The 19545-nt window shown below is 36.4% G+C and overlaps 1 protein-coding gene across 1 annotated transcript in view; it reads left to right on the top strand.

Annotated features, from left to right (window-relative positions):
- The window catches only part of Zc2hc1a (zinc finger C2HC-type containing 1A), a 42471-nt gene extending 23985 nt beyond the window's left edge, over positions 1 to 18486 (top strand). The window contains exons 8-9 of the mRNA XM_055603545.1: positions 11352 to 11459; positions 16116 to 18486. Of these exons, the coding sequence (XP_055459520.1) occupies positions 11352 to 11459; positions 16116 to 16281 (274 nt within the window). The 3' untranslated portion in view covers positions 16282 to 18486. The remainder of the gene's footprint in view (positions 1 to 11351; positions 11460 to 16115) is intronic.
- The last annotated feature ends 1059 nt before the right edge of the window (positions 18487 to 19545 follow it).

Here is a 19545-nt window from a genome sequence, read left to right as displayed (position 1 = left end):
TCACTTGCTTTCATGAAGCAGTTTTACAGAGGATTAATTGTCAGTTGGGATTAGCCGTCTTTTCCCACTCAATTCAGACAGCATAGGAAGTCCAAGATATACAAAGACTTGAGAGCTGGGGAGATGACTCAGTGGGTAAAACATTATCCGTGTAAGCATGAATACCTGTGCTCAAATCCACAGGATTTCATGGGAAATCCTGGCATTATAATGCAGTAGCTGTAATGCTAGTGTTCTGCTGGGACTATAAGAGGCAGAACAGGATCCCTGGAAGCTCATAGACCAGCTAGCCTGATGTACATTGCAGAAAATATGGAGCCTGTGCCAAAAAGGTAGAAGTGAAGACCTGAAGACCGAGTGCTGACATTGTCCTCTTAATTTCTCATGTGCACTATGGCATATATATGCCTACACTCAGACACACCAACAAGTGTAGACATATACACACATATCACATACCCATACATACTTGCACAAAAAGTTTAATGAGATAACCATATAGCTTAGTAGCGGGACAGTTGCCTAGCATGTGCAAGGCCTTGGATTCAGTTTCCAGCATTACCAAAAAGAAAACAAATAAGACCATAGAAAGAACAAAAAAATTTAACAAAGTACTCCCAAAATACAGAGTTATGTGTCTCTTTCTTGTTCTATCCTCTAGTGATTAAAAAACAAAACTGTACTGATTTCTTTTTGTCTTCTCTACTGGTGAGCTCAATACATAGTAATGTATAGACACAGCAGTTAATTCTATAAAACCTTTACCATGGCACAGATAATTGCTTTTGTTGGGCTATAGTCTTCTTAGTGTTTTGATTATAGTTGATTATAAGTTAGAAGGTAATATTTTTCGATACTTCTATTATACTGATGATTTCCTCTTTGGTCATAGGAAGTTTTATGACATGCTTTTTGAGTAGTCTGTGCACATGAAGCTAGATCATAGAATTTTTCAAAAAGAATTTTGGGCTGGGGAGATGGTTCCGTGGTCAAAGTACTTGCTGTACAAGCTTGAGATGTAGAGTTGATGCCCAGAAGCCATGCATCACTGATCGGGCATAGCAGTTAGCCTGTGTTTCCCGCCTTGGAAGGTGGTGTCTGAGTCCCCAGATCAAGCTGACTAACAAGACCAACTTTGCCAGCTAACTCTGGATTTGATTGGGAGACCCTGTTTTAATGAGTAAGGTAGAACAGCAATCGGGGATGATTCCTGATACCAACCTCAGTCCTGCGCCTGCCCACACACACTAGCACCCACACGCATGCCGCACAACAAACAAACCCAAACAAAAACAAACAAATGAAAAATGCCTATACGTACATGCAAGCACCACACACGCAAGGGACAGAGAGAGAACAGGAGCGAGTGAGTGAGCACACTGATCATGGAGTTAGGAAACTAGGCCCCTGCCGTGCCACTATGTGGGTATGTAACTTTGAGTATAACTCTCTGACAACACTTTGACTCTGATAACTAATTTAAAAACCTGACTTACATGATCCCTAAGAAAATAGGTTTTTGCTAAGAGGCAAAGATTTTGAACACACTTTTTTTTAAGTATTATGCTGCTTATAATGCCATGAAAATTGAACCCTTTGGTTGCCCCATGGCATATTAAACGGGCAGTCATATGTGTTCAGATTCTAATCCTCTATATAGAGGATCCTTCTACTTGAACCAGAGTTATTGTTTGGGTCTGGTCCATGTATTTACTCCATTAGTCGGAGTATTACTGTGTTCCTCTTGTGTATCACTCAACGACGGTCTATTTAGTGCGACGTACTATTTATTTTTCAGAGTTTTTGGAGCAGGGATTCATTTTATTGTTTCTTTTGATAAATTGTAAACACTTTGATAATAGAGTCAACAATACGAAGAGAAAAAAAAGTAACTAAATGTCTAGTATTCTTATAGAATGATTGATAAAACTGATGAATTGATAAATTTCTCAGCTATAAACTTATTGGTTCATCATAGAATAGTGATCCTGTAGAAGAGTTATCTGAAATTTGCATAGCAACGGTCTTTTTCAGTTACGCATTGGCTCAGGATTGAAGACTCTATTAAAACATTAGGCCAGCATTGAAGGAATTGAGCCTCATCTGAGATTGATAAATGCTATCAATGCAGGATCCTACAGCTGTTTCAAGCCTTCTGTTTATAGTCTCTGATATGGATCACTTTACTTATATATGCTGGTCCTATGCATCATATATTGGAATCATGACATTTTAATATTTGGAAATATTATTAATTAAGTTCTAGATAACCTGTGATTATTTCTAGTTATTTTTTATAGAACCTTCTATTTTATTTCTTTTTTCTTTTTTTAAAATTTTTATTTTAGTTACATTTTATTAACTGTATCCCAGCTGTATCCTGTTCCCTCATCCCTCCCAGTTCCTCCCCCCTTCCCTCACCTCCTCCCTGCTCCTTTCCAAGTCCACTGATTGGGGAGGACCTCCTCCCCTTTCATCTGACCCTTTTTTATCAGGTATCTTCAGGACTGGCTGCAAAGTCCTCCTCTGTGGCCTAGCAGGGCTGCTCCTTCCTTGGGGGTGGGGGAGGTCAAAGAGCCTGCCATTGAGTTCCTGTCAGAAATAGTCCCTGTTCCCCTTACTATGGGAAACCAATTGGTTACTGAGCTACCACAGACCTCAACATAAAACCAGACACACTAAACCTGTTAGAAGAAAAAGTGGAGAAGAGCCTAGAACTCACTGGCACAGGAGACAACTTCATGAACAGAACACCAACAGCATAGGCTCTAAGAGCAACAATCAATAAATGGGACCTCATGAAACTAAAAAGCTTCTGTAAAGCAAAGGACACTGTTATCAGAACAAAATGACAGCCTACAGACTGGGAAAGGATCTTCACCAACCCTATATCTGACAGAGGGCTAATATCCAGAATATGTAAAGAACTAAAGAAGTTAAAAAACAATAAATCAAGCAATCCAATTAAAAAAATGGGGTATGGAGCTAAACAGAGAATTCTCTGTAGAGGAATATAGAATGGCAGAGAAACACTTAAAGAGATGCTCAACATCCTTAGCCACCAGGGAGATGCAAATCAAAATGACCCTGAGATTTCATCTACAGTTATTTTTTTTTAAACAAAACACCTAAGTAGGGTTTTCACCCTAATTCTAAAAGTTAATTTTATTTAGCCCCAGGAAATTTCAGAAGTATGGTACAATATTGTCATTAAATGTTGTTACATTTGTGTAATATAACAAAACTGACATGGCCATTTTAAATATATACTGAACATAACATTTTTTAATAGTCGAATTACTCTTTCAGTAATTTATGTCAGTTACTGTGAAAACCAAAAACCCGTCTGTAGATTGATCGTAGAGCCCTGTGAGTGTGTGTGTGCGTGTGGAGGCCTGTGGACAGTTCTCTCCTCATTAGTTGAGTCTGTCATTGAAATTGCAGTCTGTAAGGGCTGCTGGCTGGTCAGAGCTGGATTCTCCCAGCATCCCCCAGTACAGTTGCGCAGGATGATGCTTGATTTTCACCTGGTTTCTGGGGCTTCGGACTCGTGTCCTCTTGCTTGTGCAGCAAGCAGTTGGCTGAGCCGCTGTCTCCCCAGCCCTGCAGAACATCTTTTGATAAAAAGGTGAACTTAATTTTAATGCTTTATTACATTAAATTAGAAATAAATGCCTCTAGTTTTTATAAGATAGAAACATGTTCCTTCCAAACCTTTTTCTTTAACTTTTATTTAGTTTGTGTGTGCATGTGTATGCCAGGCGATTCATGTTAGTCATAGGACAGCTTGTGGGAAATAGTTCTTTCTTTGACCATGTGTGGCTCGGGATTGAACTTGGGCCGTCAGGCCTACCTGAAAGCACCTCTACCTGCTGAGCATCCTGACAACCCAGAAACCCTCTTCTCATGTATAGTCGTGTTCTGGTGTATGGACCTAGCATGTTGTGTAAATAGAAAATGATTGAAGCTATTGTATTAGGGTATTTTTTTTTAATTTTGGAATTGATACTAAATTATTTATGATAAATTAGAATTTAGATCAGAATAAATATCTGGATCATTCTAGAGCTTTGGTATGGCGCAGAATATCCTAACTGCAGAGATCCACTAAGTAACAGATGCCACCTGGTAATCTTCTGCAGTGTGATTCCAGAAATCATCTTTTGATTATGCAACCATCTGTGCTGTCTGATGCAGTAAAAGACTCTTCATAAGTGGGGAGGTTGCTTTCTCAGTGGACTGATTCTTTATATATCAGCACTAAACATGAACTTTTCTTCAGTTGAAATTTACTTCAAGTCAGAAATAGGTTGAGATCATTACCCAATATTTCCTAAAGTGGCCATTCAGCTATGAATCTTTTGAAAACTCAAAAAGGTGCTGTGTAAAATCTTGATAATGAATTGACATTTGTAAATCTATAAATGTCTACACAACCTAATAATAAGACATTGTAGCAGACGATGTTTGACTTAACCCAATAACGCTGACTAAAAAGAAATGTTTGAGTTATGTGTTTGTCTAAACCATAATCATTTATATAGTCCATATATAAATTTTTATATAGTGGGTTTATATTTTATATAATAGTGATTGATTTTATAATTCATGTCTGGCAGAAATCACTGGGGCCTACCTTTCAATTAGGTTTTCACAATGTGAACATATTCTCAACTCTCCTATATGTAGCACAGGGAACATTCACATTAGATTTTTCATCTGAATTTTATCTTTTTTTTTTTTTTATTTATCGGTTCACTGCATTTAAATTCATTGGATTTAAATACTTATTCCCCAACAGAACCAAAAAATCTGGGCCTAGGGATCTTTTCTGAGACTAATACTCCAAACAAGGACGATTCATGGAGATAACCTAGAACCCCTGCACAGAGGGAGCTCATGGCATCCCAGTATCCAAGTGGATGTCCTAGTAAGGGGAACAGTGTCTGTCCCTGACATGAACTTAGTGGCTAGCTCTTTTATCACCTCCCCAGAGGAGGAGCAGCCTTACCAGGCCACAGAGGAAGATTATGAAAGACAGTCCTGATGAGACCTGATAGGGGAGGTCCATCAGTGGCATGGGGAAGGGGCATGGGAGTTGATGAGAGAAGGAAGGAGGGTAGGATTGGGAGGGAACAAGAGTGGGGCTACAGCTGGGATACAAATAGAATAAACTCTAATAAACAAAAAATTACATTAAAAAAATAAGTACTTGTTCCCATAATTAAAGAATCTGTTTTTATATAAATGTACTTATATAAATTTATACATAAGTTTATGTAAATAGAAATATTTATGTGTGTTGCTGAGGATTAAATCCATGGCCTTTAATAAGCTGAAGTTTTTTTTTTTTTTTCTTTTCTTTTGGTCTGGTAAATTTTTTTCCTTTACATGTATTCATTATATATCCCGATTGAAGCCCCCTCCCTCTACACCCCAAGTTCCACCCTTCCTATTCCTCCCATCCCCTTCCCCTATTTCACTGAAAGGGGGAACTCTCCAATCTTGCCATCTGCCCCTAGCTTGTTAAGTCTCATCAGGACTGCCTGGATCCTCTTCCTCTGTGGCCTGGCAAGGCTGCATCATCAGGGGCGAAGAGCAGTCAAAGATCAGTCAACTGAGTTCATGATAGAGGCAGCCCCTGATGCTCTCAGAAATCCCCATGGAGACTGAGTTGCTAATAGGCCACATCTGAGCGGGGAGTCTACGTCCTCTCCATACATGGTCCTCCCTTGTATACATGGTGCATCAGTCTCTGCAGGACCTTCTGGGCTCCGATCTTTTAGTTTTGTTGGTCTCCATGTGGGACTCCTGTCCCCTCCATGCCCCTCTAATCCCACCCCTCTCTTCTGCCATAATACTCCCTGTGCTCTGCCCAAAGTTTGACCCTGAGTCTCAGCATCTGCTTCAATCCACTGTTGGGTGAATCTTTTCAAAGGACTGTGTATAGTAGGCTCCCATCCTGTGTGCCCTCTTCCACACTTCTAGTGTCTATTTTGCCATTCTGAATGAATGAAATGTAAGCATCATCCGTAGGGTACTCTTTAGTGTTTAGCTTCAGCTGAAGTTTTCTTAAAATCTAATTTCAGTAACTTTTTCTGAGGCAGAGTATTCTTTTTTTAATTAAATTTTTATTTTTTATATTAGTTACAGTTTATTAACATTGTATTCCAGCTGTAGCCCCCTCCCTCATCTCCTCCCTGCCCCTCTCTAAGTCCACTGATAGGGGACGTCCTCCTCCCCTTACATCTGACCCTAGCTTATCAGGTCTCATCAGGACTGGCTGCAATGTCCTACTCTGTGACCTAGCAAGGCTGCTCCTCTCTCGGGGTTGGGGGGTGTGAGAAAGAGCCAGCAATTGAGTTCCTGTCAAGAACAGTCCCTGTTCCCCTTACTAGGGTACCCACTTGGACACTGAGCTCCTATGGGCTACACCCGAGCAGAGGTTCTAGGTTATATCCATGCATGGTCCTTGGATGGAGAAACAGCCTCAGAAAAGACCCCTGTGCCCAGATATATTTGGTCCTTGTGGAGCTCCTGTCCTCTCCAGGTCATATTAACTCCCCTTCTTTCATATGATTCCCTGCACTCTGCCTAAGGTTTGGTTATGGGTCTCAGCATCTGCTTTGATAAACTGCTATGTAGAGTCTTTCAGAGGCCCTCTGCGGTAGGCTCCTGTCCTGTTACTTGTTTTCTCCTACTTCCAATGTCCACCCCATTTGTCTTTGTAAGTGAGGATTGATCATCTTACCCTGGGTACTCTTTCTTGTTAATCTTCTTTGGATGTACATATTCTAGTATGTTTATCCTATCTTATAGGTCTAGTACCCATTTCTAAGTGAATATATACTGTATGTGTCTTTCTGCTTCTGGGATACCTCAATCAGGATGATCTTTTCTAGATCCCACCATTTGCTTTCAAATTTCATGATGTCCTTGTTTTTAATTGCTGAGTAGTATTCCATTGTGTAAATGTACCACAGTCTCTGTATCCATTCCTCCATTGATGGAAGAGTATATTCTTTATTCATAAGTCACGGATACCTTTTTAAATATAGTGTTTGTGACAGTATTGCTCTGAAGGTTGTTTAACAGTTAGAAATTCAAAGAAATTAGAATTAGGATCTTAAATCATTGGATTCTGTGATCTGTTATAAATTAGAGATAGGTTTTAACCTCAAAGACATGTAGAAACTATGTTTAAGACATTTCCTGAAGGCTCTGTGCTGTGTGCATACCACCACATGCATACTGGGAGCACTCACTGGCTGCGAGGACAGAACATCAAAAGACTGTAACAGTCCTCAGAGACCCTGATGGTCTAAAGATGAACAGATCCTTCTTGGATACTGACCTCCTTAAGAACTCAGCTCCTCTCTTCACTACTCTGTTCTCTCAAATTAGCAGTGCCTGACAAAACATGATCCATGTTTAGATCCTACTGAGTTACCTAATGATGAAAAACAAAAACAAAAAAACAACTGAAGTAAGTAGATATCCCTTTAAAAGAAATTTATGAGTAAAATGTATATTTATACATGTGTATATGTATTCTGTATATATATTTACACATACATTTGAGACAAGATCTCACTGTAGTTTTGGCTGGCTGAGAATTCACTATGTAGACTAGGTTGGGCTTGAATTCACAGTGATCCTTCTGCCTCTGAAATGCCAGAATTAAAGGCCTGCACTGCCTCACCTAGCTCAAAAATGTATTTTTAATCATGAGCTAGCATGTTTGCTACCATTCATTTGAGATGCTTTCTGTAATTTGTTAGGTTTCTTGTTCTCTCTTGTGAAGTGGGATTTGTTGGTGATGGTATATAATTAGACTTTGTAGCTTCCTAATGTAAAACAATTAAGTGCCCTATAAACTTGCAGTTAGCTTTAGTATCCAGTAGGTGGAGATATTGTATACTTGAGGTTTAAAAAGATTACACAATGGTGTGGTTGGTTAATGTTTTACATGTGATGTTTAGAATGACTCTTTTAAAGTATAGATCATGTTATGCCTTTTCCCTATATTTCAGAATAAACACATAATTTATTGGAAAGTGAAATAAGATTAATATATAAGCATTACATATTCAGTTTTTATATGTTTTAAATGTGAGGGAAATAATAAAGTAAAATTAAAAAAAAATACTTCTTCCAGTTCAGGAAAAGTGAAAATTATGTTATTTGTGAATGACAGCCTGAAGTACATGTCTAGCTTTACACAAACCGCTGTTTCCTGATTTATTCCCTACTTGGGATAAAGGTGGCATGGAAACTGGCAGGGTGACCCGAATGGTCAGAACTCACAGGTCTAAAGATGGGCACTATGTGAACCCAGATCTGTAACACATGCTTTTATCCTGGCAGTCAGAGAACTAAGGGAAGAGGGTGGATTTCTAGTGAACAAGAATGTTTTTTTTTTTCCTAAGGAAAAATAATCCTATGTTTACATAATTCTTTAGAAGCAAACGACCATAGCAGTCTCCTTATGGGTACACCTTTATATATTTTGATAGTAAGATGGACAAGTTAGGCCCTCCACTTCAAACTGGAAGACATGTGCAAAGGCTGTATGACAGTGATAAAAGTCAGACAGTGCCTCCAAAAGACATGAGTTATTACCCACTTACAAGTAAGTATAATGCAGTTTAGCTGGTCTTTATCAGATATTTCATACAGGCTTTATGTTATAGAATACTGTACTTCTCTCACCTTGTATGTAAAAGTAATCTTCCCTTAATCATTTTCAGCCATTTTAGTGGTAAATGGCCTTCAGAGCCATAGAACATTTTTGTTATTATTAAGACTTTCTATTCCAGTTAACATTGATCATGTCTTTTATTCTGTTTAATGTTAATTTTAGAAGGTATTGTGGCAGTCACCTTCAACAGTTATTCTTGTGTAGACCAAATTACATAGTCAAACCGATGATGAGCTATAGCTGGAGGAAAAGAAGCCTAGAGAAGCAGGCCCGGGATCCATAGTCCTTTGTTGGTTGTTTATAAGTCCCAGTCTCACTTGACACACAGAAGAGGTATGAGATGGATACAGACCTCTCTGTCCTGGCATGATGGCCAAGGAGACTGGCACTTGCATTCGTCTTGAAACTCTTAGTAGCATGAGATTTCAGGAGTCACAGGTTTGGGCTGCTGATATCTATCAATTTTAGTCCTCAGTTTTATGATGAAATTACAATGTAACAAGTGGATAACTGTTTAAATTTTTAAAAATATTAATAAAGTTAACAGCGCATCCTGCTTATTATTCATCGTGAAATGTAATGGTAAATTTTACTGGGCATGCTCTAAAACAGTTACAGGAGAAGATCCTAACAGCATCTTTGCTTCTCATTAGTTAGAGATTATTTGTAGAAGAAAGACACTGTGTTCTGAGGCTTGAGTTGATATAGATATCAGGGGAGATTGTCTAGGAAAAGATGAAGTCTGATGTCATAATTAGTCTTTTTTAATATGTTTGAACTCTCGAACATAAATTTCACGTATAGACTTAGGGTAAATACTTACTAGGTTGTGACCAGGAAGAAAGTTAATTTGAGTATGTGAGCAACATGTTAGGAATTGATCAGCATAGTTAGTTCTTTCCAGTCTTTTCAGAATGGCTCTTACAGTCAGATTTCTTCTCTTAGAACATATTGGAAAAAACAATAGTCATAAAATGCCATAGCTATTTAGGTTGATAATCTTATTTTCCTTTAAATATATATTTAATTTTAATCATATAAAATCTAATATATTTATAGATATATTAAAGGTATATTTTATCTGTGTATCTTAGACACACTATACAAAGGTGATAATATATCCAATAATACTTGCAGAGCTTAAAAAAATAAAGGGAAGAAACTATATTCTATTTGAATGCCAATCTTTGACTTTACTATGGAGATGAACTTAGGCATGATTCCAGTTCTGCTTTATAAAAGTAAAATAGAATAAACCTCACAGATAGACTAGGGACCATTTGAAGGAGTCTTTGGTATCTCATCAGTACATCAAGGTGCTCTTTAATTCCTGAAGAAGTAACTGCTCAGAGCAACCATTAAATTGTAGTGCTGTGTATGGAATGTGGAATCTGTAGAGTTAGTCACTCACATTCAGGTACTAATCTAGCAACATACATCAGTGCAGCCTATACACTCTCAAAACACAGGCTTTCCAAGCTGGGCATGCTCAGATAATATCTCAAAAACAAATCCAGTGTCAGCATGGCAAGGAATGGTAGCTTCATATTTAGCATAGTGAGTATTTGAAGAATAGTTTCAACTTGTGTGCAAGTTATTTAACCTGTTAGGGTGCTTCTGACTTTACCAATGTAAAGAAATAGATTAGGAAAAGTTGCAGTCAAAGACTGTGAAAAGAATTCTTACAGTTTGTTTTCCCTTTATGTTAAATGGTTTGTTTGCAAAATAAACTTAGTCCTTAATGAAGAGGAGGGGACCTCTGCCTCAGAACCTTGACTGTGCAGCACATCAGTAGAGTCACATTGCTTAAGTTACTCGGGGGCTCTGCCTTTGTTATCTCATCTAGCATGAAGTTATTTACTAGAATTAAATAACTTACTTATGCAGTGCAGAAGTGTATTTAGTGTAATAGTTACTAAAGTGGCCATGTAGTAGCAGCAACAGTAGCAGTAGCATAAGCAACGTGCTGTGTTTTATATGAGTTTATATCTTAAAAGCTTTTTGTAATGTAAATGGTCAGGTTACCATTGAGGAAGCTCAAGTCATCATTACTGTTACTATTGTTATACAAACCTGATCAGTAACTGTAGACCTTTAATCTAAATTTATGTAAATTTCATATCCTCTCATGCTAATGTTCTATCAAAATTCAGATGTATAAGCTTTTTTGATTCCTAAAGTGTCCCTTATATTAGATATTTCAGTCTGTACAGTTGGTGAGATTAAATTTTTATTTATTTTTAGTCATTCTAAGAACTTGCATGAAATGAATATTGTCATTTAAAGCAACAAATTTTCCGATTTTAACCATATCCGGTATTCTTAGGCTAACAATAATGCTCATGTTACGTCTGCTTAAGAGTTGTCTGTCAACAGTTAACAGTGTCCATTTAGTGAGCAATTACGAGGCTTTTTAACTAGGCTCCTAGAAACTTTTTATGAGGCACAAGAAATATTTGAATCTGTTTGGTACTTTATAAAAGTGATGTTGTAGTTACCATGAATATTTACTAATTCTGCTTGTTTTTAGATTAAAAATGCTTACTTGGCAATTACTCTGAACTTCTCTTCAGCCTCTGTTTTTCTTCCAATGTAAAAAGATAAATCAAGAAATATTAAATTCAACACATTCGCACTTTCTCTCTTCCAGAGCTAACATCAAATCTCGAAATACTACACCTCCAAGTCTGGCAAGAAATTCTGCAGCAGGTGTACTTACCAACAAAAGGAAAACTTTCACTGATAGCTACATAGCCAGGTTTGTGTACCTGTTGCAGTAAAACTCTGTGCACAAAAAATAGATAACATGCTCTTGATAATTGGGTGTTTTCTTTCTTATAGAACGCAGTATGTCTGTCAAATTGACAAGAAATTGTTGAGGCCTGAATGCTGTTTTCTTATACTTTTTAATTGTAAATACTGAAATACTTCTTGTTCATTTTTACTAGATATACTTAGCCTTTCCTTTTTTCTCTTGCATGTTTAAATATCAAGCATAGTATTATTGTGTGAATAGACCTTATAAATATCACTCTTGTAATTTTTCCACATTTTTACATTTAAGCCTGAAAAAAAACTTTATTTATGTAGAAACACATACACACTTGGAGGGAGGGAGGAAGAGAAGGAGAGAAAGAAACATTCTGAATGAAAGGAAAAAGAGAATTAAAAGAAAAGTTGAACTTTAGTAGCAAGTTTGTCCATAAGAGATACATCACAAGATCCTGTATACAGATGAGCCACGAGTTAAGCTGGATTCTGAAATTTGTTGTAGTGAGGGAAGAAAAGCTGTATGAATATGGTTCGTGATACCTATATAGTTAAACAAACAAACCGCCTACATTTTCTCTGAAAAAAGTGTACTTAGCCTTAAAAGTTCTTCCAGGAAGCTTCATGAGGAAGATACTTTGTAACACGCTGGCTTATAGTAAGTAATGCTCTTACTATAAACATGGAATAATTTCGTAGTGTGTTTCACTGTAGACCAAGGACATTCTACCCTACGATTTGCTCCAAAATTGTGATGTGTATATATGTAGTGTACTACCTGCTTGTCTCAAGTCTGTAGCTTACCCAATTCTCCAGAGTTCTGATTTAACCCAGGGACAGGTTCAAATCCTGTCTTCTCAGTCTTAGCTGTCTATCAGAAGGATCTGCAAGCTTCTGAACACTAAAGTGATTTTGAGATTTTGGGTTTAGAGAGTGGGCATTTGTGCATCTGTCATGCAAAGAGCTTTACGAGTGATGCTTTGCATGACAGTGATGTGAACAGTAGTGAAGCAGATGAATTACTGTGTTTCCAGCTGGATCCTAGAATAAATGCTGTTTGTCTCATTTGGGATCTTGATGCATATCAAGACATGAGCCTTAGAGATCTGAAATGTGGCTTTACTGCCACAAACACACAATATTACATATGTATATTTCCATATATTTTGAATCAAGGTTCAGAGTAAAATTAACATTCTCTTAAACTTAATAAAATTAAAAACATCTTTGTATCTATACTTTAGTATTATAAAATGCCGTATCCAGAGAAGGGACCAAAAGAAAAAAAAAATGCTGACAAGCAGGAGCAGAATTTTCACAATAAGAAATGTAGTCTTCTTAAATGATTGATAGTTGATAGTAAGCCAGTTGCTTATTGACTTTTTAACAGTTTTACATCTCAGGTAATAACAGTTATGATCATAACATTCCAGGGTATCTGTGATCTTTTTTTTTTTTTTCCTTAGAAAAATAACAGGTTTACAGTCTCAAAATTGTTCTTACAGAAACCCAGAAATGTGGGATAAAAGTATAAATCTGTTATTATGTATGGAGATATATATATATATATATATATATATATATATATATACTGAAAAGAACAATTATCAAGTAAATACAATTAATACTTAGTATATTTTCTGATTAAAGATTGGTATATTAGAAATTATTACAATCTTTTTCTCAGCAACAAGCAGGAAATAGTTTATTAAAAAATTGTGAACACACAAATTTAAATTACATGAAAATAAGTTTAAAGACAATGAAAAATTTTTGACATAAAAATTTAAAACATTAAATGATTCTGAAGAATATGTAAGTAAATGTAATATACCCTTTTCATGAAATAGATTATTTAATTCCAAAAATTCATCTTGTAAGGCGTGCTATACCAGTCACTACATTAGTATACAAATTTAGTATTGTTTTTAAATCATTCATGAATCTTGGTTAATCAGTTTGAAAATATGTGTGAAGAACAAGACCTAAAATTAAACAGGACAAGGAAAAAAACAGTATTGTGAGTGAAGCATGACATTACAGTAGTTCTGATGGTTTGATATTAATTCATAGATAAACAAATAGAATGAAATGATCAGAGGTAAAGACCTTAGTCATGCAAATGACTAGAAATCCGCCCCATTTCACAGGAAGCAGTGTAGATGTCTGAGTATTGGGGAACTAACACACTTACACATGTGGGGGAAATCAGTTATGATGCTTGGCATGTAGACAGTGATTCGAGCCCTGCCTGTACATACGTGTGCATGAGTACACACAGGTGTTCACATACACATGTACACACACATACACATGCGTGCACACACAAACATCAGTAAATTAGTTCCTAGTAAACTGAGTGTCCCAAAATGGAAAGAAAAGCCATTTATGGTTTTAGAAAAACGAGACGTTATTTGAGAAAGGAAAGGATTTCTTGAATAATTTAGTAAATACTGATTTACAGCAAAAGATATATTTGATCATGGTAAAAGTGAAAAAAATTCTGCAAAAGCCTGAGATAAATTAAAATTATACAACATGTTGAGAGAGGAGGTTACTGTATACAGCCAGATGTGACACTGTGACACTACATTGTCATTTACAATATTCATTTTTGAGAACAGTGCAGTTGACTTATCAAAAAATGGAAAAAAATCTTACAATATTTTAATAAGCTTGTGATTGGTGTTGGCTCCCATTTATAGCTGTCTTTGACCACATGAGGCCCACAGACAGGGAGTTGAACTTGCCTGATTGACAAGATATGTGGAGATTTTCTACATGTACAAGAGTAAGGGTGAACCCATGTAACCAATAGCGCTGGAGTCTGAGGAGTAGAGGAGCTCTGGGAATAGAGGGCAGGGACAGCAAGCATATTGCCAGTGGAAGAAACACCAATGCCAGAGAAACGTGAAAACAGTTTTAGCCTCCTGAGCAGGACTGTACATATACATGTATATGAAATGTATGAACGCAACCATTTTATATTTCCAGGCGAGCAAAAGAAAACCTCTTCACAAAACCACATTGGTAGGAAATGTGATGATGGAGACACTCGTGTGCTCCCAGTTAGAGCAAACATTGACCAGCAATTATGTACAGAATTTAGTAATGCCTAGGAAAGGTGAAGTTTCAGTATTTACATGAATTCTTTACCGACAGGTGCTCATGCTGAGTACTCAAGTGATCTTTTACATTTTGAATTAATTCTTAATATACTTCACTGCGGAGAGCTTGTTTATTTTGTTACTTTCCCTGGATTAGTGTTACTCAGTTAATGTTGGGCTTGTGGTTGGCAAGGGTTATACCAAGCTGTAGGTTACTCTCTGCCTCTGACAAGTGTGTGTGTCTCCCTTCTGAGAACTTAAGTATAGCATATTAGAACACACGAGTTGCTTCATTGTCATCTCACAGTTTTAAGTCCGTAGCAGATTTTTGTCAAAAGTCCAGTAATTTTTTTTGTCAGCTCCAAGTTGTTTTATGAAGGAGCTGGTCAAATTGGGAGTGTCTAGAGTTTCACAAACAGTAACTACTCTAAAAAAACAACAACAACAAAAACATTGAGTAGTGTTCTTCTCAGCAGTGATTTAGGAGTTGTCTTTGTGCTGAGTGTAAGGTAAAGAGCGTGTTCTCAGCACACCTGCCTGGAGGACAAGGAGACATTCTTGCTGGAACCATAGCTGCTTCTCCCAGCTGGCACTGCCTCACCAGCAGAGTCTGAACTCCTCGTGTAGGGTCGTGAGACCTGTATAGGTTCAAGCTTTAATTATTTTTCATAATGTGTGGCGACAGGCGGCCTTGCTGGAGAACCTGGGTTCAAGTCCCAGGATCCACATGGCAGCTTGTAACCGACTGTAAGTAACTCTGGTTCCTGATGCTCTCATTTGACCTACACATGTGGCGGGCATGCACGCTGTGCACAGGCAAGCACTCAAAATAAAAATAAACCTGTTTTAAAAACTGCCACAATGTAACCATCTTCTTGCTCCTCACATGCATTGCTGTATTTGCTAACATTTACCATGAGAGTGCACGAACAGTGGTTTTTAATGTATTTATTGCATCATAATAATATAATTAAGATCAAAGTAAATAAGATAAATTGGGAAGTATCACCCTTGGCCATAACATGTGGCCAAGGAAAGATCTGGAACTTGAAGGGTTCTGTCTGCCCAGGGTTGTGTTCCAGTTTTATGTTAAAATGTTTTTTTTTTTTTTTTTTTTTTTCCAGGAAGGACATTGTGAGCACCTTTGTATAGTAAAAGGTGACAAATACAATAAAGAAAGGCATGGTTGCATGTGCTAATCAGGGCTTCTCCAAAGGAGAACCACTTAAAATTAAGTCTTTTTCTGCAGAGTTTGTTTTGTTATATTTGTTTGTTTGTTTGTTTGAGACAAGATCTATATAGCTCAGTTGGCCAAGAACTCACTTTGTAGCGGAAACTGGCCTTTTGCCTGTACCGCGCCAGGGTAGAATTACAGGGATGCACCACCATGCGTGACCCAAAGATTGTTTTATAAATTGGACGAGAGGAATAAGGTTTTAGTTTCTATATATTAATAACTCCCTGTTCTTTACTGCATAATGGTATTAACTACTGATGTGAGTGAAATTGATTCTGCACCTCCTTCTCTACTTCTGTAGGCCGGATGGAGACTATACATCTTCAGTAAATGGTGGAAACATTAAAAGCATCGAGGGAAACTCATCTGGACATTTACCAAAATTCTGCCATGAATGTGGGACAAAGTACCCTGTTGACTGGGCAAAGTTCTGTTGTGAATGTGGCATTCGAAGAATGATTCTGTGAACAGTCTAAAAAGCTAAGGGGCCGGGTTCAGAATTTAATGATTATTGCTGCTTGACAGCCTGGGCACTTCTTCCAGTTACATTGTGCTAAAAGCTCTTTACAATACCTTAGTCTTTGGAATATAGTCCTTAGGCTGTGTAATGTCTTTATATATGTGTATGTATATATATATTCTGTATATAATAAATCTCATTCCTCCAGCCTGTGCCACTCAAGTATGTGTTAAAAAATAAGTTGATATGAGATCATTGTCTTCGGTGTTGCTCTTCAGTTGTTTAAATACATTAGTGTACTTGCACAAGCTCTCCCATTCTAGTGATGAACCTTGCAAGCTTTAGGATAATCACATCTCTCAACAAGAAATCAGAAGAGATGCTGTCATTGATGCCTATCACCAGTAGCATCATAGGAGAATGGGATACTGGAGATTCTGTTACTGAAGAGAATGTTGTTCATTATCAATTGATGTGAGGTCATTTTCACAACTGAACTCTTTAGGAACTAGTGTTAAATGCCTAAGAAATGATGAAAAGGAAAACCTGAGGTCCATGTTGCCGGTAATTTCATGGATTTTTAATTACACAACCTGATTAAATTAGTAAATATAGTCTTCATTCTGTGGACATGTAGCTATGCAATCTCCTTTTCATAAATGACTGAGCATTTAAATGTATCTTACTCTACTTACAACTGAATTATTAAATTACCTCCATCTTAGTTGGACACATCTCTCTGTCAACTGTGTTCTGAGATTTTATTTTCCTTCTTTTGGCATAACTTCTTTGAAGAGTAGTTTTAGGTTACTGCTACAGTGTTTGCAGTACTAAACAGAATTATTTAAGGTACACAGATTTTTTTTTTAATATCTGACATGCTTAAAATTTTTATTTCTAAATATGTGTTTATAGGAAATTAATGCATTTTAAAGCAAATCATCCCACCCAATAAATAATTGTAGTACTCATTAATTTTGAGCATGCAGACAAAACTGTTTTTTAGTTCCTTATGGTTGGTATAAATGCAAGTACATTGAAAAAAATATCTACTTTTTCCTATTCATATTTTCTTTAGTGCTTAACGTTGAAACACCGTACTTACTACACTGAAAGTACTGAAATGTTTTTCATAACTGGCAAACATAAGCACAGCTAGGATATATATTTTCTCTTCCACCTGACTGAAATAGGTTTTGATCACCTCACTTTCAATGTAAGTACTTCCTGGTAGGTAGTACTTTGGCTTTGGCAGAGTATGATCCACAGTCCTATAGTAATCACTGTTCAGTTGAGTCTGAACTTTACCCTAAAGGGGTGCCAGCAACATTTTGTGGTGATGTGTTTCCTTTTTGGTTTTGTTTATGATTACGGATGAATGTAGACATTGGTTGGAATTTCATTTCTGAAATTTACTTCTTGCTTTCTGTTTTATTTTACTTTGGGAAGGGATTTTAAGCTTGAGGTAGTGAGTTTTCATTTTGTTCACTTTATGCTTCTTTCTGGTTAGATTCCCCCCCCCTCCCTGCTTACCCTATTTGGTCATATTGATAAACCAATTCAAAACTAGTCAGCTTGAGTAAGCAGTAATGAAGACTGGTTAGAAGACTAAGAAGACAATGTAGATTTTCACTTTAGTAACTGCCTTTTTAAAATTGGTTACAAATATCTGAAGAACTTTTAATTTATCAATTTGTCTTTATCTAGGAATGGACAGTATTTCTTTCACTTTGCATTGTACTTAGAGGTGGATAAATTGGTTTTTTTAAAAACAGGCACATTTTTTTGTCATTGCCTTTTACAGTAGCAAATAAATGTTAAAAGCATACTACCAAGAGATGAGCTGGTCAAACACATTCCACTGGAGAGCCCAGAGGTCACTGAAAGCACTGTCTGTGAAATACATGTTACAACGACTTTTAACACATTTCTGTGGTCCGTACTTTACTCTCATGTTAACGTGTTGTGCAATAGTTTTTAAGGAGTCTTCCTATGCACCGTTCATTTTTATTTATTTGCACAATTTTTGCAAGTGTGATAGAATGAAAAATGATTGTAAGGTTAAGTTAAAATGGAAAATTGTATATAGATTATTCTGAAAGGTATTCACTTGAAAAAAATAAGACCATTGTGACTGCTGTTGTCTCCTATTCACTTTTTTTTTATTATAAATGATATATTCATTTCAAACCAATAAAGACAAAATATAAGTTGTTGCTTGGTATATTTATTGACTTTTTTTAGAATGATAAGAACAAACTAGAATACAAATAAAGTATAAATAAATAAAATAAAATGCCATTTTTTTTCTACCATAAGATTTTTAATTGCTCTTTCATGCCTTTAAGAAAATTATTTGTTACAAGTTTTAAGGTATAGAAATTCTGTTTTTATACCCAACAAAATTTTAAAATTGAAAACCGTAGTATTTTAGATAAATACTATGTACTTTGGTAGAAAACTAATTGTGATAAATAGTTAAAGAGTAGACCATTGTTTAAATGTTAATACAAGTGCTATGTCTAATACAAATATGGCTATTATATACATTTCATTTCTATTCAGTTTTTTTCCTGGGTTAAGGATGAATGCTTTTTTCCTAGGAATATAAGCTCAAAGAAGAAAAATCTAATAGGAAAAAAACGTACAAAATTACTTTATTACAGTAAGTATATTTTTAGTATGAGTTCAGTTGATTTTTGAAATGGGTTAAATATTGAGTAGATCTCAGAAAGGGTGAAAGTTAGAGGTAGAACACTCATTTTTACTTAGAAACATTTTCATTACATACTGAAATGCCTGTTTAAATAATTATGTGAATTGCTTTTGTTGCCACTAGAGGGTGCTTTTGTATAATTTACTGTTACTAGCCTCAGTTATTTTAGAGGGCTCAGTTTTTATTTGTGAAACATGAAATTGCAGAGATTTGTGAGCAATTTTTGTAGCTTGTTCTAGAGATCCCTATATTGATATCTTAGAAAGCTGGTTTAAGCTATGTGGAGCACCACCGTGGGAGTAACTTAAGGAAATACTGAGTATCTATTGCCCGCTAGCTATTGCTGTAGTGTTTGACCTTGGCTATCTGTGAAAACGGCAGGTAAAGATTTATTTAGTTGCTAAGAATATACTTGTAAGTTGTGCAAGGAATATTCCAGTTGTGTTTAAACTGCAAATAAAAAGCTTGAAACATTGTTATGTTTTGCTTATTTCTGCTAGAATATAAGGTAACTTTCATTTAAATTTCACACATTGTAGGCATTCTAAGTAGATG

Source organism: Psammomys obesus, unplaced genomic scaffold, assembly GCF_907164565.1.
Source record: "Psammomys obesus unplaced genomic scaffold, mPsaObe1.curated_primary_1811, whole genome shotgun sequence".
NCBI classification, from domain to species: domain Eukaryota; kingdom Metazoa; phylum Chordata; class Mammalia; order Rodentia; family Muridae; genus Psammomys; species Psammomys obesus.
Note: the sequence above shows the minus strand (reverse complement) of the source record. Positions and strands in the feature narration are given on the sequence as shown.